Source organism: Apis florea, unplaced genomic scaffold (genome assembly GCF_048593485.1).
Source record: "Apis florea isolate Af1SG1 unplaced genomic scaffold, ASM4859348v1 contig_2350_pilon, whole genome shotgun sequence".
NCBI lineage: Eukaryota > Metazoa > Arthropoda > Insecta > Hymenoptera > Apidae > Apis > Apis florea.
Genome location: NW_028256565.1, coordinates 8,485,361 through 8,508,300, shown reverse-complemented (window position 1 = coordinate 8,508,300; position 22,940 = coordinate 8,485,361). Strand labels below are relative to the sequence as shown.

The following is a 22,940-nucleotide window of genomic DNA, read 5'->3' as shown; positions in this document are numbered from 1 at the left end:
TTAATATAATCCAATAAAAAATAAAAGATCAATATACCAATATAATATTGTTTTTCATGAACCTTGAACACTCGAACGATTAAGTATAAATGTCCAAAAACTTTTGAACGAGAGTGTACATCCGAACAATATTGCTTGCTCCTTGTGTTGTTGTAAATCTCTACTAAAACTAGATTAAACCGTCTTGAATAATTACGAAGGAGAAGGTTGAAAGGAACCACGAAGAATTAAAGGAGCGACGTAAAGGGTTTCGTGATCGTCGATTAAACGATAAAATCAGTGTCTTCCCTCTGTGTCTTGTCTCGATGGCTGCCAGCTTGGCTTATCTGAACCGTTCAAAAGCCTCTCTTTGGCCGCCCCTTTTTCGAGGCGCTCGAGCATTCGTGTATCCGCGAGTCTTCTTACATTCGAGGGTTGTTTACTCTGCCGCGAAGACTAGCAGCCAAAGCTATCGATTGTCGATCGTTAAATACGACACATCGGGTTTGATAAGCTGACAACTCCTCGTCAAAGGCGGTCGAACGAAATTCGTTTAGGGTTGCCCAGTCTGAGGAGAGTATATTGTGACATTATTGAAAGAAAATACGATGCACGAGATGTTATATGTGTATTGACGTGTTGAAAAATTTCTCTGGTGGTCGAGATAAAATAATAATTATTATTTTTGTAATATTAATTTTAATAAATTCACTGGTGGTTCCTTTGATGCATGAATCAATGTCATAATTTAGAATGAATTTATATTATGTCGGAGAGAATATTTGCAAATGCAAATTAATCAATGGATTACTATGCAGAATGATACAAAGTGTATATTTCTTTTATTGTATGTAGCTATTATGCAAATTTGTGTAATCTGTATTACGTAAAGATTCTACAGCAATAAATATACGTTATCATGGCGCTGAAATAACCAAAAATCTGTGATTATATTTTATTATTTTAAGCTTTTAATTATTACCAGCCATAATTTAGATTAATCTTGTTAAATTTTCGCTATAAACAATCTCATTCATCATTTTCTCTCTACAAATTACTAATTGTAACAACTAATTCAGTTTTCACGTTTATCTCTATTTTAAACCAACTTTCTCAGATGATTTATGACGTTCATCCACCTTCTGTGTAAATCTAATAAATCTTAAAAATAATTTAACCAATTACATAATATCGCAACTTTGGTATAATTCACTCGAAACAAATTTCACTTGGAAGAAAAATACGGGATGATGCATCTGAAGGGAATAATTTAGAATATTCTCAATCGTTTTTAGCTATTGCGGGAAAAAAATAAAAATTCATTCTCTCGCATATCAACTCGCTTTTTTCGCTCCTTATCACAAAAATAATAAGATTTCTTTAATGTCGAAACTTAGATTAAAAAATTATTTATCTCCTTGAACACGTAGAACTCGTTCCAACCATCCTTAAAAGTCCAACCTCTTAAAATTCCCTCCGATTTGGATCTCCTCGAATGCAGGGCGCAATATTAGATTGGTGTTTAAAACTTGCTGTTTCCGGGAACACCTCACAACCTTGGCTCGCGTATCACGTACAGCTGTGACCTAATTTATAAACTTTTTACGGCAACATCCGTTTCATGCGCGAGAACAGGATCCTTCTTTCCGCCTTTTCTTCGTTCGTTGTCATCCACTTGTAGAAGAAGCAAGCGGTAAATATTTCTTCGATAGGATTGAAAGAAAATAGGCAAATAAGCTTTGGTCCGCCTCGAAATCACCCCGTAATGTAGCCTAACTTTTCGATCGGAAATTGTACGAAGTTAAGGGCAAAGCGAACCGACCTGAACTTTCCGTCGTTTTACTCGAGTTACCCGGGTGTCTCGGCTTTCCATCAACCAACTTCCGCCGAATTCTCACCCTTCTGTCCCTTTCACAATGCTTCCTTTGAGCGATTCCATGACGGTGATTCATGATTGTCGACTTTCGAACTTTTGTTACTTTGAAATCGCTGCGTTTGAGAAATTCAAATTTCATTTCTACTCTGTGCAAATGTAGAGGACGAGATGAATTCAGGGAGGAGATTATTGATATTAAAATTTATCAATATCAGGAAGAAAAATTTGAACAACGATATAATTATTTTTTAATTAAAAGGTAAAGGGAATATTTGATATTTGAGCACGATGAAACATGATTAATCGTTGTTTATATTATATTTTTGATACGAAACAGATAATTAATATAATTATTATATTGAATTTCTGAAATATTTAACTCAAGATTTGCATTTGATTATTTAATCCATACAATTTGTACAATACAAATTTTGAACGTAGATATGAATAAAATTTCCATATCATTTCTCTCAAAATCTTTAGAGGTTCTTTACTGTTCGTATATTCTCTCTGATTCTTGTGAAACACGAAATCGTGTGCAGGTAACTAAACTAAATCGTCTCAAAAATTTTCATGCTCTAAATGTTAAGTCCAGGGCTGGAAAGAAACGATGGTTGCAGCCGTTCGTCTTATAGATTTCTCGAAAGTCGATCGTGGATAAAGAAGGTTAACGTGTCCCTGTTGTAGGAAAAACACGGGGGGAAAGGGTTTGTACACGGTTTGTGTGTACATTGAAAGACACTATACGAGGTTTCCACGATTTCCACGATTGAAAATCCTCCACCACTACGGGAACGATTTTCCTCTGTTTCCTTTCCAGTCCAATTTGTAAGACGTACAATTTACCAGGTTTTTACTCATCCCTTTAACTTTCTTAATATCCCTCCTGTCAGATTTCTCTTTGCAAATACGAGAACATTAATCGAGAACACAAAAGATTTCCATTTACGTTTTTAATTTGTTCGCCATCTCTTTAATATTTCATAATAGCATTATTAAATAATTCTTCATTCGAGAAATATCGTAAATAAAAATTTTCATCTTTCCATTACGATTTTACTCATTATTCTCAAAATTCACCACCAACGAAATTAATAGGAATGGACAATTTAATTACAAAGTCGCACTTTAATTACAAACTTTCCCTTTTCAATATACACACGCGTCACCGAAATAAGGTGAAATGGAGAAAAGAATTCTTGCAGCAACGGTTATCACGACAACTGAGCCACGAGTCGAGTTTCGTTTCAACAACGAGTGCAAAAGTAGTTATCCTCGCTACTCGCAACGTCTCGTAGTTTCCACGACTGATAAGGTGGATACTGGCCGTTCAGGACGGCCAACCCTATTACTTCCTTCCGAGAAGTCGGTCATTGAATGCAGTTTTCCCTATTCAAAGCCTCCCGTGGGCGGTACAATATCTTATCGAATGAAGCGTGTGCTGCACGCCCGGAACAATTGCAACTGCACGTGCAATTTCTCTCTTCCTCCCCTCTCGTGGACTTTCTTCACGGCACGTGTCCGTCCTCCTCCCCGCGCTCAAGCTTGGACGACACGCGTAGAATTGCTCCAACAACTCGGAGGAGGAAAATTGACATCACCCTCACGATCCCTTTGGCCATCGTCCTCCATCGTAAATTACATTCATTGAAATGAATGTTTGGTCGAGTGATGGGACGTGTTGCTTGGTGATGTAACGAACACGTGGAAAAGTGCTTTTTTTTTTTTCTTTTTAAAAGAATCTTAACAAGGATGCTCATTTCTTTGTGTATTATCTATATTTTGTGGGTTGTATTTAATTTGTAAATTGTTATACGTGGAAATATAATTTTATGCTTGCTTTTTTGAGAAAGTGTATCGTCCTTTAATTTGGAAAGCATGTGGACACTTATCCGGCTTCTTTTTTTTTAGAAAAATTTTAACGAAAAGTTATGGATTACATTCAATTTTGCAAATTAAATAATTTACGTAAAGGGATATGTATTTTTTCAAAAAGATAGTGGCGAAGTGTCATTCTTTTCATTATACATATTTTGATCTTTAGAAAATTAATTTATCACATAATTTTGCTCGATGTAATTTTACGCGAGTATAAAAAAAAATATAATACAATTAGTGCAATTTTTATATTTAAAATTTCAAGTATTTCAATCGAATTCGATAAAATATTTTATTCAAAGCAAATGAATCTTGAGAAAATGTTCGGCTCAATTCCAGCCTTCGTTTATTAATGAACCTGTTCAACTTTATCGTGCGGAATTCATCGTTCTTATAATGGAACATGTTTCGAACACGTTCTCACTTGGTTGGAGTAAAGTAAATATTATCAATACCGTTGAAGAATAGAACTCAACTCTATATTGGTACACTTTAACGAGTGAAAAATGATACGAATGAAATGTAGATGTAATTTAATAATACACGTGAAACATATAACGCGTATTATTAGAATGATAATTCGTGCTAGGTGTAATAAAACGATGTGTATGTATTTCATAAAATGCAATAGTGCATTTATCGTTAATTTAATTTTATTTTAATACTCCCGGTATAGAATCTGTCATTTGTACATTTGTATCCCGAAGCAATTAATTCGAGTTATTAATAAAAAGATAAATTTCAATCATGAATAAAAATTAAAACATATGGAATATATTAATAAATAAAAATGTCAATTGTTTGAAAATGAAAATATCAGACTTCTCTAAAATCGATCAAATATAATAAATTTTAATAGTCAACTCATTTTTGTTTCGCACGCTGTAATCTTCGAAAATACGTACGCCATTATAAAAAAATAATCTTTAATGTAATAAACTTTATCGGTCAACGAATCTCAAGAAATACACGTATCCTTGAATAAAAAAATGCAATTTCTAAACAACAAAATAACGTTTTCAAACAAGTTACGATAGGGATATTTTTTAAAAAATGCACTTTCGTTGTAAAGATAAGTGGCAGATGGCGCGACACAAGACAGAGGCGGATAAAATTCAATGTTACGAGCCGGAGGTGGCGGCAGGCGCCGGCATGCATGCACATAATCGCAACAGCCAACCTTCGGTCTAGATTAACGATTCGCTATGCACATTTCCACACACAGAGAAATTTCAAGCCAAGTTTCTTCGCCAGATGCTTAATCCCCGACAAATTCGTGATTCATTTCGAATCGCTTTTACTCAATTCCATTGAATCAGATTTCAACGATTTAACATTTCGAAGAACAGTCGAAGTTCCATCAACAGTGATTAAGATCTGATAAATTTGAATTCTGAGCTGCTTTCTCTCCTTGCAACTCGATGAGTTTTGCCCCGCCACGGGAAACTTTAAATGCGTTGTGCTAAGTACTTTGTGAAGATTAAATTCGTCATGGATTAAAGTTGATACTTAAAAGCTTTTGAGAACGAAATCAAAGGTGTAATTCATTTTTCAGTTTCCATTCGTTATTATTCGCTTAATTTTAATTCGCTTAATTCTCTTGTTTTATGAGAATGTTTCTTTTTTATTTTTCTTTTTTGAAGATAATTATGATTGTTGTGTCGGTCATATTTTTTCCTCGTATCCTCGATGATGCAATATTGAAAATTACGTATATGATTCGATAATGCGAAAGGCACGATATGACAATATAATAATCTGCATAATCACCAATTCGTAGAATTGAAATTCTAATAGAGTTCGAGTCAAACTTCGTTACGAATTCAACTTCCCTTTATCGAGCCAGAATTATAAGTAATCCATGCTTCGAGCGATGTTACAAAGTGGTTTAAAATTAACGCGGAATGTAAGCGTAAAGGGAATTTTAAATACAGGAATAATATCGTTAATGATTCTCATTAGGAAATAATTATAAGAATGCAAACATTATTAAAAGATCAAGTACCAGAACAAGATTATAACTGGGATTAAAAAGCGGGAATCGAAAGAAATATTGGAAAAATTTTCTATTCTAATCGAAATAAAATAGAGAGATCTACGGAAATATATCTACGGAAGAAACGATTCGAGGTATTCTCGATCGTGCAAATTTATCGTATAAAACGCTTATATAAATAATAACTAACGAACGTGCACAAAGGAAAAGACGAATCGCCGTGATGACGTAATTACGAAAGGGGATTTTCTGAGGGAGCTAGACCGAAGGGAGAGGATTTCATTGAATATTTTAACTCGGAATCGTTTAATTAGTAAACACGATAGGAGGGGAAGAGAAGAAGAAGGGAATAGTAGGATCGATATCGAAATACGAATCGAATACGTCGGATATTTCGTCGGTTGAAATTATCCAAAAGGAAGGAAAAGAGAGAGAGAGAGAGAGAGAGAGAGAGAGAGAGAGAGAGAGAGAGAGAGAGAGAGAGAGAGAGAGAGAGAGAGAGAGAGAGAGAGAGAGAGAGAGAGAGAGAGAGAGAGAGAGAGAGAGAGAGAGAGAGAGAGAGAGAGAGAGAGAGAGAGAGAGAGAGAGAGAGAGAGAGAGAGAGAGAGAGAGAGAGAGAGAGAGAGAGAGAGAGAGAGAGAGAGAGAGAGAGAGAGAGAGAGAGAGAGAGAGAGAGAGAGAGAGAGAGATCAGAAAAGAAACAAGAAAAAAAAATTTAATACGAGCGATAAATAAAGTATATATTTTAAAACGATAGATTCCCGTGGAATATCCTTTAAGATTGGATCTTTCTGGATTCGATACCAAGTCCAATATGCATTTGTCAGGCAGACGCCGATAAAATTGCATAGAAGTCACCAATTTACAGAGGGAATGTCGATGGGATTATTGGATTCTATTTCGTCGAATGTTATACGTTACCATGGGAAACGTGGTTTCCACGCGGTGAAATTTCTTTCTATTCCGCGAAAGAATTCGTCGTTCCATATGAAGGGAAGCTTAAATATATATATGGGGAAGAGAAAGGGAAATGAAAAGGAACGAGCGAGAGAAAATCGAGTGGAAAATAAGAATTCGCGAACGTTGAGGTGCAACGTCGGACATTCGACGTTTCTGTTGGATCATCGAGAAACTTGAAGTCGAGTTTAAAAGGAGATGAGAATATTTTCTAGTCTCTGATCACCCAATTACCCAACAAGACTGCTTCGAGCTCGGAAAGTTTCCAACTTGGTGCATTCGTGTTCTATTTAATTAATCCGTGCGTATCCTCGTCTCGGATTAGATAATAACAGTCGAGTGGTGGAAGATGGAAAGTTGGTTGGAGAGTTTCATCAAAGTGTTTCAACCGAGTTTGTCCTTCTCCACTCTTCCTGATCTCCCATTGTCTTCTACTTCTTCTTCTTTTTGCGTCAAATTCGCAAGCAAGCACACGAGAGTTATAAACGATCGAATTTTCTCCAATTGATTTGAATAGCAATTAGACGAATTGATTGGAATTCTTCTCTCGGAGTTTCTTCCGGTAATTGGCTCGATCGATATAGTTTCTTTTTTCTCTGTCAACCGTACCGGTAATTAGATGAGCGTGTATCGATAAGGCAACTTCCGCTGATTTCATTATCCGTGTCGTTACACAAACGCATCGCGATTATAGCAAACTAACCACGCTTGGTTAACTCCCGCGTAATTGCGCGAAACGCTCCTATGTAATTGAACATCGCAACATAATTGATAATGTTGGATCGTCGCGTTGAATTTTAAGATATCGTAATGGTTGCTACGCATACAGAGATTTATGGAATTTGCCCGAGTTAATGAATGTTAATGCACGCGACGATATTAGCCGAATAACGTATTGCAACACGTATATTGTACATTTTGAAAATATTTTTGTAAATATATATCGCAAAAATATTCATCACGTTCCACGCATCGTTTCTTATTTATTCAAAATTCGTACAAATAATAATAATAATAATAACAATGATAATGATGAATATATTCGTTATAAATATTAAAAAGCATCAAATTTATTCCTATAATCTATACATATATATTTCTGATTTCGTGTCATAAAAAACCGGACAAGAACCTTACATTTTGTTACCTTCGCTTCCGACACTATCCATTTAATCTATCCAATAATCACTTTCGATTACCTTCTTCCTGTCTCCTGCATACCCCCTCCCCTTCGTTAAAGTCGAGTATCCCGTTCAAATTTCTCGAGAAATTATCGACGACAACAATCTATCCTCGCTTCTCAGAAAACTTTCTAATCGATTTGCGCCTTATCCGTGGCGCAAAAGAAAAAGCAAAACAAACAAGGCAAACAAAGTCAACGTATCGAAACAAATTCCTGTCAAGACTCACCGTGCCTCGCCGAGGGAAGACGCGAGAGAAGGAAGGACGTTCACGGCCGCTCGTCGTCCAAAGTTCAAGGAACGTCGACGCTGGAGTCGACGCCACCGGGAAGTGAAACCTCCACCCTCTCACTTCACAACCCTCTCTTACCCTTTCGCACGATCCCTCCGTGCAACTGATCTCCCAAGAAATGTATTCACACACGCGCACAGGCCCTCGAGCCTATTTCCGGTTTCGAGATACGCGAAACGCGTGTACGATGAGGTGCGTCGCGACGCCGCGTGCCGACTGAAGCCGTCGTTTTCCCTTCTGGATCCACGGAATCACGGGGCGGAGGGGGTCGTCTGACGGTCCCCACCCCGCCGCCCTTCCCCTACCCCCGTCCGCAGTCTACCCCTACTGGCGCGAACTCGAAGCCACGTGGTGCGCAATCGTCGACCGGTCGACGCTCGCCACTTTCCAAGGGTGCGAATACATTTCAACGTGGAATTGTTGTCGAGGATATTTTTTGCGGATGCCTTGAGAGTTGTTGCTGTTCTTTTTCTTTCTTTTTGGAGTAACTTTTCGCTGTTAACCAGAAGAAGAGATGGAAAGAAGAAATAATTGACGAGAGAACGAGAGTTTTATTCTTAGATGAATTCGTATTTTGAAGGTAAGGGAAGAGAGACTCTGAATTTTTGGTTTGAGAATATATTTTTCTTTAAATTTAGAAGGAACTTTTGCACGTTTTCGAACAGAGGACAGAGCGTTGATTAAAGAGAAAGTTTCGTAAGTTTGGAAAGTTGTTGGGAGTTATTTTTTAACGCTAGTTCGTTGAAAGTGAAAGTTATTATCGAATAGTTGATCTCATCTTGTTTTGGTTTGAATTAGTGTGAATTTTTGAGAGTTTTAGCCTCAAATGTATGCATACACCCTGAAGATTTTAATCTTGAGAATTGGTGTGGTAAAGGATTTGAGAAAACATTTTTGTGAAATGTTAACGCGAATGCCAAAGAATAACTTTCGCGTTAAACACAGCGAGAATTAATTCTCTCAAATGGATGTTCGTAGCCCAAGGGTTACGAATTATTACATCGTAATTTAATATTTTAATTAAAGATTTAAATAATTTAAATTTTCCATAGATAGTCATTGAGAGTGATTTTCATTTTCAACGTAATATCCATTAGCGAATAATTCTCGAGTATTTTATTCTCGGTTTTTTTTTCTCTCTCTTTGTCTCTGGCCTGTTTACGCAGAAAATTTTGATTTTGATCGCGTTTGTTGTTGTCAGTTGTTAGTGGTTGAGAGATTGGGGATCCAGGATGAGTGATGGAAATGAATGGAACATGGAGTGAGTTGTTAGGTGTGAATACTGGAATGTATAGCGTTTGTGGTGGATGTAGGTGTACAAGGAGGAGAATTGTTCGGGATGAATAGAGAGATCAGGGTGAAAATTTAATGGGATGGGCTTGGATTATTTCCAGGCAGATAGTTTGGGGTAGAGAGTGAAAGTGATTTTTATGTTGGTGTGATGAATTGTTTGCTTTACATTGGACGACATTTTTTATCCGAAATAAAAGTAATAATGCTACTAATAAAATGACAAACAATTTCATAAGAGATATAGTATTTAAAAAAGGAGATAAAAAGTAAAAAAATACAAGATAGATAGAAATTTAGAATATTTATATTTATCGAGACATTAGTTTGGAGATAAAAATTCTGCTATATAAAAAATATTTTTATGCTTCTATAATCAAATTTAAATGTGAAATATCCGATTGCAATATTATAATATTTATCTTGTAAATACATTATTATTCGAATAAAATAATTTAAGATAAGAACATAAGATAAGAAAATAAGAGATAAAATACAAAGTTTTATTTTATAATTGGATTATAAAATAATATATAGGATTATTTCGATATTGTGCAATTCTGATATCATGTACGTTTTAAGGAACAAATTATTTTATGTATGATATATCAATAATAAATAGATAGAGAATGTTTATTTATTGAAAATATACAGAACATATGCAGAATTCACGTAATATTCTATTTTTTTATTTATATTTTAAAATATGAATTTACAAAAATATTTATATCTAAATATCGATATTTTATATAAATATTTTTGCACTATTTATTTGAAATATTTTTAATTTTTTGTTTTATTTAACATTAATATAACAAAAATTTTAAAAATATAACATCTATTACTTTTACAATATCACGTAATTAATAAATGATGCATTTAGTACAACATTTAATGTAGAATTATATTTGATAACAATTCGTGCAACTCCCATTCTTGCTCCAAACTTGCCAGGGCCATCTTGCACAATTGAACTGAATATTATCAGTGTAACTTCGTAAATCATAAGTTTAAAGTTACCATTGCTGATAAATTCTCTCGTAATAATTCTCTCTTCTCTAGCTAACTACCACATAATAATGCAATAACTAAATCCTATAAATTGGTTCCACAAATCTTTTCAATATTTCGTCGTACCATCAATCTCACCGAACATTAACCAATCGATAGATTCCAATGCATCTATTCCAACATAACATCTTAATTCCAATTCGAACGTCGATCGAAAAAATTGAAGAAGAAGATAAAATTAAAATTAAAAAAAAAAAGGAAGAAATCCACGAACGAAAATAAACGTACCATCTTCGATATTCTCCTCCATCACTCATAATATCGATCGTATCGTTCGAAAAGTCGAACAAAAAAAAGAGAGAGAGAGAGAGAAGAAAAGAGACATCCTTCAAAGGAACGAAATCAGAATACATAAGCCACCCTTGAACGACGCCAAGCGTGTCATTTGGCGCGACGTCAGCCGCTTTTTACCAAACCACGAAACACCGTTCTCGACTTTCCCTGCGGAGGGATAGGTTGAAAAGCCGCGGCTTCGTCGCATTGTGCGCCGTCGAAGCGGGAAACATTGCGCCCTTCGTGCAAACCGGCCATCGATCGGCGTGCACCGCGCGTGCAACGAGGAGAGGAGGATGCCACGTAACCGCGATACCATCGAACGAACGAAGACAAAGAATGCGAAGGCAGCATGGTGGAGAGCGAGAGAGAGGAGGGCAGGACATCGGTCGTAAATTTTCGGGGTTCACGGGCCGGTGAAGGTCAAGTACTTGGCCATGGTTGCACGCATGGAATGGGATGAGAGTCACTGGACCGATGTGCTCCAGGAAATCGCGCCGCTTTTCGCGTGTAGGCAATTTCGTGAGTGCTTCGACCAGCTTATCTATAGTATGTGGCGGTCGAATTCGCGGGGAAAATATCGCACGATCCACTCGCAATTGTGGAAGATTGCTGCGGGTGGAGGGCGAGGAAAAAGGAATGCGAAACTCCTTCTCCGCGTTTTATGGGATTTTGAGATAGGAGTTGGAAACAGGGGGTGGAGTAGAACTTTGGGTAACGGTATGTTTCTCTAGCTTCCTTTGATTTCGCTATTTATATTCTGGAGATTTTGTACGATGCTTCTTTCTCTTTTTATTCAACTTTGTTTCCTTTGAATTGTCTGATAAATATTTCTGTAATTGTGAAAAACGTGCTTTTAACGAATCGTAATTAATATTATTCTTTTTTTTTTTTTTTTGGTTTCGTTACGTTGCTATTATATTACAAACAATAGAAATTTTCGTGAAACTTGGAAGAATAAATTTTTCGTTGTTGATCTTCCTAGTAAGAATATACCGTTTGAGAATAAATGGAACGAAATTTCCGAAAATTGCTAGTTTCACGAACATAGCGTGCATCGATGAATTAAATAAAAACGTTGGAAGAAAATTGGATTGGAATCAAGCGTAGATTTGTAACTACACAATTCTGTCAATATTTAATTAATTCAAGGGAAAAGAACAACGTTCTCGCAAACAGACGAGATATATAATTTAAAAACCAAAATATTCAATTTTCGTAAAAAAAAAAAAAAATCATTTTCCTCTCGAAATTCAGGTATATCATATTCTTACATAGATTTTACATCTCTAACGTACGCGCACAATCGAGCAACGAGTCAAGGTCGATGAAAATCTAACGAAATAAAACACGGAGCCTTTTTTTGTTTTTCAAAGGATTCACGTTTCAAGCTTATTGCAAGCATTCGTCGCTATCCAATTAAGGTTTACGAGATAACATCCTTTCCACCATTTAAGATTTTCACATACGATTCGAATTTATCAGGCTCGATTCAAATTGAATCATCGATCCAAGAATTCTTCTATGATTCCCTCGTGTCCGTTTGTCACCAATGAACTATTTAAGCGACGAGGATTATACAGGTGCGCCTGTTTGCCTTCCCTCACTTAGAAGGTGAGCTTTTAATAATTTCATCGGGGGAGGGGTCGTTTGCTCGTTCGAAACGAAGGTGAATGTTCCCATGACGAGGGGACTGTTTGATTCGTGATTGTGCGGTTTTCGTGGAACCTCGAATCGATATAACGGGTGAAATTAGACTGTCCTTTTATGGGTCACGACATTGGAAAAGGTACGATGGGTTAAATTTATATGTGGGTGTGTTAGCAACACGCACAATATTTTATTAAAATCGATAATATATATTTTTTTTTTAATTTGAACGAATATGCGAAATTTTCACCTTTCTATAGGAAGGCTTCTGTGTAATAAAAAATTAAATAATACATTTCTTGTTTATTGAATTGGAATAAAAATTTTAATTATTGTATAATTTCTAACAAATTAATATTTAATTTTTGTATCTGCTACATTATGGTATATAAATAGCGGATTATCTTTAGTTGTTCGAGTTATATAGATGCTGTGACCACTCTAAATGTAACTCCAAGCTACTATAAATATATCTATTTTAAAAACACATTTGCTTTTACATGTATCTATACAGAAGTGAAACTTGTAAAAGTTAATCTTCGCACTTAAAACGAATGTCATGTTATTTCCACAATACTATTGTTTTATTATCCGGTAGACATGTATCATATATATATTGTACACTTATATAATCACCACGACCATAATAAATGACCGAGCAACATTTTAACATAACTGTCGATTACAAGATGAATTCCACTAAAAAATTATCACAGGACATTTCATTATATTTTTCTTTTTCAGTGTAAGTCGAATCGTCTCACGTCGTACGTTTCAAAAAATACTCTCACGACACGCACTGTCGGTAATCAATTTTTGCCAGGTGCGTCCACGTTTAATTATTTATTCGTATCCTCCCTCTTCTTTTCGTCCTCGTCCTCGGTCTCGTCCTCGTCGATGGACAGATCCGACCCATCGTCCTCCTTCTTATCTATCGTCTTCTCCTCGTCAGACTGATTCATTCGTTCGTTTTCATCGTTTCTGTTCACAGTCTCCGGACTCTTCCTTTTTTCATTCTGATTATTGAACTCGTAATCATCTTCGTTTTCGACTACCTCTTCTCCATCGGTCCTGAAACGCGTCATTCGTTCGAATAATTATTTACGATGATCATTTCATTCTAATAATTTCATTAATAAACAGATAGATCGTTTCCCAAGGAAATAAAAGTAATAATAATTGTAATAATCATAGTTTCGTATTCAAGTATTTCGAAACATTCGAGTACTATAAATTCATAGTTAATTACAATAGATTAGCTTAAATTTGTTTCGTTAAATAATATCACAACGTGTGCTTCTCTTCGTATATCTTTTCATATCTAAATTTTTCATAAATATAGAAATAAAGAAAGATTTGAACGATAAAATATTTACTCGTAGCGAATAATCTCGAGAAATATTCTCGAGACGTTCTATTCAAATTCTATTTGCTTTCTTCCTTAGGAATAATGGAATAAATAAGATAACGGGAAAGGAGAATGTCGTGCACTTTTTTTTTTATGAACTTTAATAAAATTTCGAGGCTAATAAAATTAACTTAATACAATTACCCATCACGCCTCCTTCCGCGCCTCCTTCTATGCGATCTTCTTCGTCTCCTGGATCCACTCCTCGACCTTCTTCGTCTTCTGCTCCTTCTTCTTCTTCGACCTTTCCTTCTTCGTCGCCTTCTAGCATCCTGCACCTCGTAATCTTCGAACCTAATGGGCGTATGACGTGGACTTCTATCCCTAACTTGTGAAACGTCGCGACCTTTGTTTATGTAACTACTATCGTTCATTAGATCCGATGACACCTGGAGAACCTTGTACGCCGTGTCTTTTGGAATCAGATAGCCCGACTCCACCCCGAAATTGATCGCCTTCTGAATATATTTCTTCATTTTCTTTATACCTGTAAAGCGAACGTACAGGATTTGAATATTTAATTGCAAGCGATGATATAATAATTAAAATAATTAGGAAATTTAATTTATTAAGCAGAAAGTGTAACGAGTGTGTTTGGTATTTATTTGACGTAGCAGTGGTTGGAAGTTTAATGAATGATCCTTTTTATCTCTCTTTTTTATGATATAATTCCAATCAGAAAAATATCGTGTATTTCTTAAAGTATGATCATCAGTGTATCTGATATTTACATTTTAATTAATATCGAGTCAAAAAATTTCAATATTTAATCACAGATAATAATTAAAAAATGCAATACAGATTTTGCGTATTTTGTTTGTAAGTTTTCTTTTTTTTTTTTTTAATGATTCCATTGTGTACGATATTTATTTATCTATATGTGTTTTCGATTTTTAATTAATTTCTGCGGTATTTGTTTATCGGAAAGATACAGAGATACAGAATGTGTAAATTGTTAATTTCGGATTAAATGTATTACCGCATAAAAGAGAAATGGTCGTACGCTTATTGTTTTATTTAGATATATTAAACACGAGATAGATAGATGGAAATCAGATTTTCGTTTAATCGATTCCAATAATGATAACTCTCTGTTGCGTTAATTAATCATTTTCATCGTACTTTTACAGCTTTACTAATAAAAAGTTCATCTATTGTCCCGAGCTTTTTATGCTCATTAAACAATTATCCCCGGAAATATAATAAATGTTATTCAGAAACAGATTATGTCCAGACGAATTTATAAATACTAAATAATTATCTTTAGGCGCGAATCATTCATTATTCCATTTAATAAACGGATCTTTAAATAAACGTAAACAATTATCAGAATTATATTTTTAACACAATTGTTCGTTCTACTCGTCTGTTTTCAATTCATAATAAATATTGTTTAACGCAATATTTCTCACATATTAATAATTAAATCATTGATTTATCGATATTTAAAATCAATTTAATCGTAATCATACTCACGTATCAAAGAATTATAAAAAAAGAAAATCACAAAAGAAACTCAAAGCATCGGAACGTTAAAAGAAAAAAAGAAAAAAAAAAAATTCATATTCCGTGATAATTCTATCATAAACCAAGAAACATCGAACAATCTCTCAATCCGTTTTTCGAACAGTGTATCATCACTCGGACAAAATTTTCTTTACTTTCATTTCCTCTTACCCTCCCCTCCGCTGCCCTTGTGCATGCAGGACGAGAGAGTTTGGTCCCTGGAGGTTTGCCGCCGTTTCACACGGTGAATCTTGGAATTCCTCGCCGACTCTTTTCTTTTGTTGGCCATATTGCCGCCAGGCTGAGAATCCTGAGAATTCGAAGCTTCTTCACGGCGTTTAAATCGTTTACAGATCGAACACTTCGGGCCGATGTAATTCTGCAACGTCTCGCCGATCTGCTGCCCTCTACCCCTCTCGAGGCTGAGAAATTTGTACACAAGCTTTGAGATGTTGGGTTTGCGTCGCAGCTCTGAAACGTGAACAATCACCCAGATCATCCGATTGGAAAGGGGATGAACTTCGTTTCGACAAAGTTTTTTCGCGCGAACGACGAAGCAGGATTCGTTACAGGCGTGAATCGTCGTCACGTTCCAATTCGAACTAATGAAAAATTCATTGGGAGAAAAAAAGGTGTTCGAGGATAGTTAGTCTGTTTGACCAAGTGGGAGAGACGCGGCGAGAATTTATTGGCATTTCTTGTTGGCATGCGAGCATTTATCGACATTCTCGAGAGGGTGAGAGTGATCTGAGAAATTTGACGTTCGGAGTTCGTAAAAGTTGGAGGATGGATATTGGAGAGTAGTGATTCTAAAGTTCAGAAGATAATGTTTTCAATTTCAAACACGCAAACGGGCGTTTGAGAATAGGAAAATTCCGATTATGGGAAATTCTGAATAACGAGGATTCGAAGTTTTGAAATTTTTAATTTTTAAAATTCAAGCATAAATCCTGAAAATCAGATTTGCAAAATTTAACGATGAAATATATATATATATATATTTTATATGAATTGTCCTATATTTAAAAAAATATCCCATTTCTTCAAAATCTCGAATCATAAAAGTTTATCGCGAAGTCGAGAAAGATTCGGCTTGAAATGTAATCTGGAAATGAAACGAAAGATTAGAAGTCGTTTTTTCGTTCTTTTTAACAATTGAGAAATACCACGGTGGTAGAGGTACGTAATGGAATTCACGAGGGAAATGATGTTCCGCGTTGCAAGTATTGAGCGAAGCTTGATACTCCGGATCGTTCGAATCGATTGAAAAATGACACAAAGAATATAAAGTATTTGAACGAACGGGCGTCTAATGTAGTAAACAAAAATAAACGTTGGAACTATGAACGATTGCTTTCGTGACAATTATTGGTAATAAGAAAATAGTCGGTCGTGTCAAAGCCTGGTTGGTAGCCATCGTGTTTCTATTTTGGAGAGAAAAAACGGGTAAGTATTTTAACCTTGTCGATATTAATAAAACTATTTAATCGGAACATTTCTAATATTTAATCTCGTAATAGATCGAGGTGAGTATATCATTTCGATATTATATAAGACGCTAAAAAAAAAGAAACGTATTTATTTGGATATCAAATAATTCTACACTTCGATCGATCGATCGAATTGTCAAAATATGAATAATTAAACAATTAGTTTTAACAAATGCGTTGGAATTTTTTTTTTAAATAATATTTCAATTCGGTTGCTTGTTTTTTTCGCAAAAAATCGAAGAGGATTGAAAATTTTTCATCGAGCAGAACATTTTAATATAAGTTGGCCCTCGCGAAAATAACAAAAATCAAAGAATATACTTATTGACACAACGTGAGTTCGAATATCGCGAATACAAGAGAGGGAATTTAATCACTTTTCCTATCAAGTCTTTTTTTTTCAAGATGATCACTCACTCATCTTGTGGTGGCTTCGCGCATGAGGACGTCTCTTTATGGGGGCCATTTTGTGCTTACTGTTGAATCCGAAATTTTTCGGGACGTCCGCACCTGCTTACGAGCCGCCGTTTTTCCAAAAGGATTTCGTCAAACGACCCAAATTTTTTCTAAGATTTTCGTTGGTCGTGGCGCGAAATTTTGTTTGTGAATTTCCAGAACATTGATGAAAGGAAGAGAGGCACGCCCGGCGGTGCCAATCCGTCGGTTCCTTTCGCCTATTCTCTTCTTTTTCATAAAACAGCAAAATTCCGCCTGTCACGCTGCATTTGCTCGTTTTTCGTTATCTTCGCGCGCGTTTCGTAAAGTAGGCGGGGTGATTCATCACGTGAAGTTGTCGAAGACGCTTACCACTTGAATCGAAACAATACTTTATTAAACTTATATTTTTTTTAACGAGAAAAAGATAATTCCAGATATTGTTTCTAGAACTTTTTTGATTTAAAATTATTGATATCTGCAATTTTTTTAACAAATTGCAAGAACATTAAAAGTTGTGCAAATTGAATAATCAGATTAAATAAAAATATACCGCCACGAGTAATTTTTTTAATTCGTCACTTTCCAAATACGATCGAGAAAAATTCGTCGTGCATTTTCTTTTTTAATTCCTTGTTTAATTTTCGATATATTATTACATGTACGCGGAAGAAAGTACTCTCCAATTTCGCATTAAGGTCCCATTATGAACCAGCACTTTATAACATCTGAACTATTTTCCGTCTGTCGACCCTTCTATCCACTTTTCGTGCATGGACGTACACATTGGAAGAATCATGGCGACTTCCGACTCGTGGATCGACCAATAGGCGATCATCTCGAGGCCGTGTAACCCGTGAAGAGTGACGAGGTCAAACACATCGTGTCGTCGACAGTGGCGCGAACGACCGAGAAGATGTCGTGTGTGGGTTGAGAGAGAACGATATCGATTTGTATTTATTGACACCGAATAGAATCTCATGCATAATTATTTATTCTGTCCAATTGTCAAGATTTCCTGGGTGGAAAATGATAGTTTTTAATTGGATTAAACAAGTTATTATTGATTCTTGTTTTTGATGTATCACTATATTTTCTTTGTTTCACAGTTGAAGATCAAATAGGTTAATTGGAGTTTTTTTCTTGTATATTATAATTAATGAAATATCGTTTGGAATAATAATATTTTTCTTCCTTCATATGTGTTTTCAATTATCATGAAATCTGATATTTGAAACTGAATTTGATATTTAAATTTTTGTTCATTTTAAATAATGAAACCTTTATTCGCCTTTAAAATCGTGATGAAATTTTACATGAAAAATGTTTAAATGTTACAAGAAGTTAAGATTGAAAAAAGAAATATAATTTAAATTTTTGCTCAAAGTAGAAAATAAACTTTTAGCTCTCTTAAAAGAGAGTAAATTTGTTCACACAATGGGATAATCTACAGTTTTCATTTTAGAATTACAGAATTATTACTTCAATCCATTATTCTATTAATTAATGATTCTGAAAATGATCGATATTAATGCATAATCGAATGTTTATTACGTTTCACGGTGGAAAAAAAATTTTTTTATTCTAAATTTGATTACAAAAATAAAGAATCAAAAAAGTTACACAAAACAACAACAACAATAATAATAATAATACATTCCTAATTGGATAAAACGTTATCAAAATTTCTTTTCATAAATTTAGTTTACAAAAATTTTCTCTTCAAAAATTCCTTACAATCTTCCTTCTTTCATTCTTCGTAATATAACTCTATTCGGTATATAATTTAATTCAGATACTATATCATGTCGTTTTCGTTTCTTTCCTCGTTCAAAGTTTCTATCTTTTCTTCGATCTCTTCCACAGGATTTTCGGATGGAACGTTGCAATTTCGTGAAATATTCTCTTTGCTGATCGATTTTAACCGTCCTATCGACATTCTTTCGTTGACTTCGTGACTGTTGATGATCGAGATATCTTCGTTGTCGCTGAAACTTTTACTATTTTTCCTTGAATTTTCGTTTTTCTCCTTTGTACAAACTGACTTTGACCGTCGACTCCTTTGATTTCGTCTGTTCTCGCCGTCATGTCTGCTCAAGCTTCGCTTTCTCCTTCGATTTTTTAAATTCTCCTCGCTTTTATCGTTACAAAAATTGTCGATTAATAGATTCATTCTGAAATATAACAACACGATGTTATTTCTCATAAATATCCATGCTCGCGTGAAGAGAAATTCGTACTATAAAATATGTCAGATAAAATTACAACGTTTCGTGTAAAATTAATTTTTATCAATAATAATTATTGATAATTTATATAATAAATTCGTATGAATTATCAATATCAATAAAATTTTTCAAACGAAAAAATCGTATTTGACTTTGATTTTTCTAAACAATTTCTCCCTCGACAAGTAAACAGAATTCGACGATAAATTAATTAACAAAATTAATTCTATCATGAAAAGAAAATTAAGAACAAATTCCTTGCAAAGTTTAAACAATGAGAAACACGTGTCAATAATTTGAATAACTAACTTTCTCCTGGTCATCTTCCTTCTGCTTCGTCGCGAAGAACGTTTTTCGATTTTCTTTCTTCGAATCGGACTCTTCTTCAAGCTCGATGATTTCCCCCTTTTCTGTAAAGGATTTTCTTGCGATTTCGGCGTATCCTCGCGATTTTTTATCTTCCAAGGAGGGGTAGACGGACGATCCTTGCTGACCCCGATTAACGGGTCATCCTCGCCCCTTCGGGCCCTTCTTCGCCTCTTGCGTGACTCCGCGTTACTCCTCTTTGTGTCCATCAATGTTGGCGCTACTCGTATCATTTGTCCTTCGCTATCGGTCGGAATCAAGTAACCGGATTTCACGCCGAAAGAAAGCGCCTTGCGAAGGTACTTTTTAGCTTGTCGTTTTCCTAGATATAGAAAAGCTTGTCGTTTTCACTGCGTATGCAAAAGATAATAATACAATAGATGATATGATAGTAAAATTTATTCTTTGTCTAACTATATAGGAAAAAATTTTAAGAATGATTTTTACTTGAATATTTTTTAATCGAAGACAAAAATCCTCATCCAGCTCCATAAAAGTAAAAAATCAATATACGAAATCTATTTTCTCCGCAGTATCAAAAAAAGAAAAAGAAAAGAATTACCACGCCCTCAACTAATAGCAAGATTAAAAAAAGGAAAGGTGTCACGCGATACCTTCCTCGATCCCAGCCTTGATGTAGTTGTTGATGACCTGGACGAGAGATTTCTTCTTGAGTAACGCTCTAGTGTTATTGATCGCCTTGGCGAGCGCAATCGGCCTCACCGAGATATTCGATGCGCTGCTGTCCTCGGTGCTGCTGGTCTCCGAGCTATTTGCGGCCTCCATCACGCTCGACAAGTTCTCCACGGACGTTGCCACGGATTTTGTGTACCCGGACCCTTCGATGGACGAGCTATCGCTACAAAACGAAGGACTGTCGCACGAGGACTCTCGAGCATTCCTGTATTTCCGCATTTTCCCGCGATATCTGTCGTCTCGCACGGCTCTGCTTCGCTTTCTTTCTGAAACGTACATGATCGCGATCGTGTTCCAAGGATGAAACGTTACGTGAAATATCGTTTTATCTCTCTCGTCCCTTTTCTCTCAGGCTCCCGGTATGGAACTGTGGCGATTTCGCTTTTATCGAACGGGTGACGGAGCAACTAGGCTTGAGATCGAAAAGGATTGTCGAGCCTTTCTTGCTATTAGAAGGAATCTTTTAATAATTTTAAACGGAACGTTGCATCTGAGAATATTGTGTTGAACGAAAGAAAAAATAAATAAATAAAATATTGTATTTGTCTTATAAAAATTCGTATTTCAATAGAATTTATATAATAAGTTATAATAACAGTTAAATAAATCTTTTATTTTTTTTTAAATTTACTCTTCTAACACTTTTGTTTCACTTGATAAAGTTTTTATGATCAATAATTAGAAATCATGAAATAATGAAAAAAGAAAATTATTAAAATGACAAAAGATTAAAATATAATAGATGTAATTATAATTCTATGATAATTAAAATCTACGTGTATATATGATAATGACAATCTTATCTAAGTGCCTTAAGTATAACAATTCATTGTGCATAACAAAGTACCTTGGTTATGTTGATGTTTATTCATCAATGCATAGACTATTTCTCGTACGCTAGGTTTATAAATACGCAATCGGCGTGAAATGTTTGGCCGTTTATGATGTTGTCGATAACGTGGCTTTATTCTTCCATTTTTCTGTGGTTGGCCGTTTGCCTTCTTCTTCGACGGTGCCATTATTCGGTAATGGCACTTCTTTCATCGTCCCATGGGTAGCTTCTCGCTGAAACAGTGGCTGGCGTCAAAAAACACTCGTTTTCTGCTTGTCATCGATTAGTAGCAACATCACGTTGCCAACATTGCATCGATAAAATTGTGTCAAATGTTTGAAGCTTCGTTCGAAGTGAGATTATTTACTTATCTCGTGAAAATTCGCCTTTTATAATGAAAAAAAAAAAAAAAAAAAAAAAGAAAAGAAAGAAAGAAACATCAATAGTTTCGTTTAAAATATATTTCATTGTTATTTCGTTAAAAGTAAGTGGACAAAAATATAAATGGAATTTAAAGAAATTCAGCATTAGTTTTATGAATAATAAGTTGATGATATTATAGTTAATTGACCAGATCATCGAAATTGTGATATAGAGAGGCCAGTATTACTTAATGGGGTTATCGAGATTATGTCAATGACATGAGAGATAATTTGAAGATAACAGGAAGTCACTATGACTACTAGTTCCAGTTGTTTACCAGAAAACAAAACCATTTGAATAAAGATCATTGAGTTCGTGAAGATATTAATAAATCGAAAGATTATTCGAGGATTAGAGAAGTCATCGTTTCATTCGAGATTAAAAATATTTAATAATCATATGTGTCGTGTCATAGAGTTCATTTCCTGAATTTCCTTCCATATAATGACTTTATAAGATAACTCTTATTTACGACGATTTGTTTGAGAAATTTTCAATATGAATTATCTGTTGTTGCACACTATGCATAAATTTACATTTATCGAATTTCATGATTCTTATATAGTTCAAAATGTAGCTTTCACAAGTATTCTGTCATTCAACTTTAATTTTCTTATTCTAGTCGAATTTCGCAACCATAAAAACATTGACCGATTTGCGTAACTTTATAGTCATTTAGAGACTTTCGCAATTCTCTCATATTGTCTGGTATGGTTTCCCTGTTGCGAAATTAGGGACTGTAAACAGTTTTCTTTATTAACATTGAACTCGATAACTAATAAAAATCGATCTTTGTAATCTGAAATTTTCCAAGAATTTTCTCAAAAAAAAAATAAAAAAGAAATACGTACGTATAAATATCCGTCTAAAAAAACCAAAATTATAATATCATTCAGATTCTAAAATTCAAACAATTCCATTACTACAATTTCTTATCTTCATTAAATTTCCAACTCCCAAAATCCCTACGATCCTCCTTACCCTTGATATAAACGGCATTAAATCCTGTAATAAGACGATTCCTCAGCATCCCTATCGCGACCTCGTCATCACCAGCATGCAACTTTCGTACATCTTGACGCACTCATCTCTGTGTCTCGCAACGTCTCTCCT

At 34.9% G+C, this 22,940-nt stretch overlaps 3 protein-coding genes and 2 long non-coding RNA genes across 5 annotated transcripts in view; 1 reads left to right on the top strand and 4 right to left on the bottom strand.

Annotated features, from left to right (window-relative positions):
* The window catches only part of LOC100868058 (uncharacterized), a 92,202-nt gene extending 83,825 nt beyond the window's left edge, over window positions 1–8,377 (bottom strand). Inside the window, exon 1 of the mRNA XM_086904115.1 lies at window positions 8,097–8,377. The gene's annotated coding sequence lies outside the window, so the exon portion shown is untranslated. The remainder of the gene's footprint in view (window positions 1–8,096) is intronic.
* On the bottom strand, window positions 906–1,788 carry LOC147658187 (uncharacterized). Its single transcript, XR_015291069.1, has 2 exons — window positions 1,441–1,788; window positions 906–1,235 (listed from the first exon to the last, which is right to left on the bottom strand). It is a non-coding gene; the product is annotated as an uncharacterized LOC147658187 (long non-coding RNA).
* Window positions 8,378–12,738: 4,361 nt separating the features above from the next.
* Window positions 12,739–17,413, bottom strand: LOC105736283 (uncharacterized). Its single transcript, XM_031918440.2, has 4 exons — window positions 17,265–17,413; window positions 15,529–15,828; window positions 13,996–14,338; window positions 12,739–13,514 (listed from the first exon to the last, which is right to left on the bottom strand). Exons 1-4 carry the CDS (start codon window positions 17,311–17,313, stop codon window positions 13,283–13,285), a joined length of 924 nt encoding a protein of 307 aa, XP_031774300.2. The 5' UTR covers window positions 17,314–17,413; the 3' UTR covers window positions 12,739–13,282.
* Window positions 17,414–18,810: 1,397 nt separating this feature from the next.
* Window positions 18,811–22,094, bottom strand: LOC100871426 (uncharacterized). Its single transcript, XM_031918480.2, has 5 exons — window positions 22,015–22,094; window positions 21,420–21,637; window positions 20,491–20,838; window positions 19,820–20,198; window positions 18,811–19,456 (listed from the first exon to the last, which is right to left on the bottom strand). The coding sequence occupies exons 2-5, from the start codon at window positions 21,589–21,591 to the stop codon at window positions 19,081–19,083; spliced, it is 1,275 nt and encodes a 424-aa protein (XP_031774340.1). The 5' UTR covers window positions 21,592–21,637; window positions 22,015–22,094; the 3' UTR covers window positions 18,811–19,080.
* Window positions 21,602–22,227, top strand: LOC147658186 (uncharacterized). Its single transcript, XR_015290936.1, has 2 exons — window positions 21,602–21,888; window positions 21,967–22,227. It is a non-coding gene; the product is annotated as an uncharacterized LOC147658186 (long non-coding RNA).
* The last annotated feature ends 713 nt before the right edge of the window (window positions 22,228–22,940 follow it).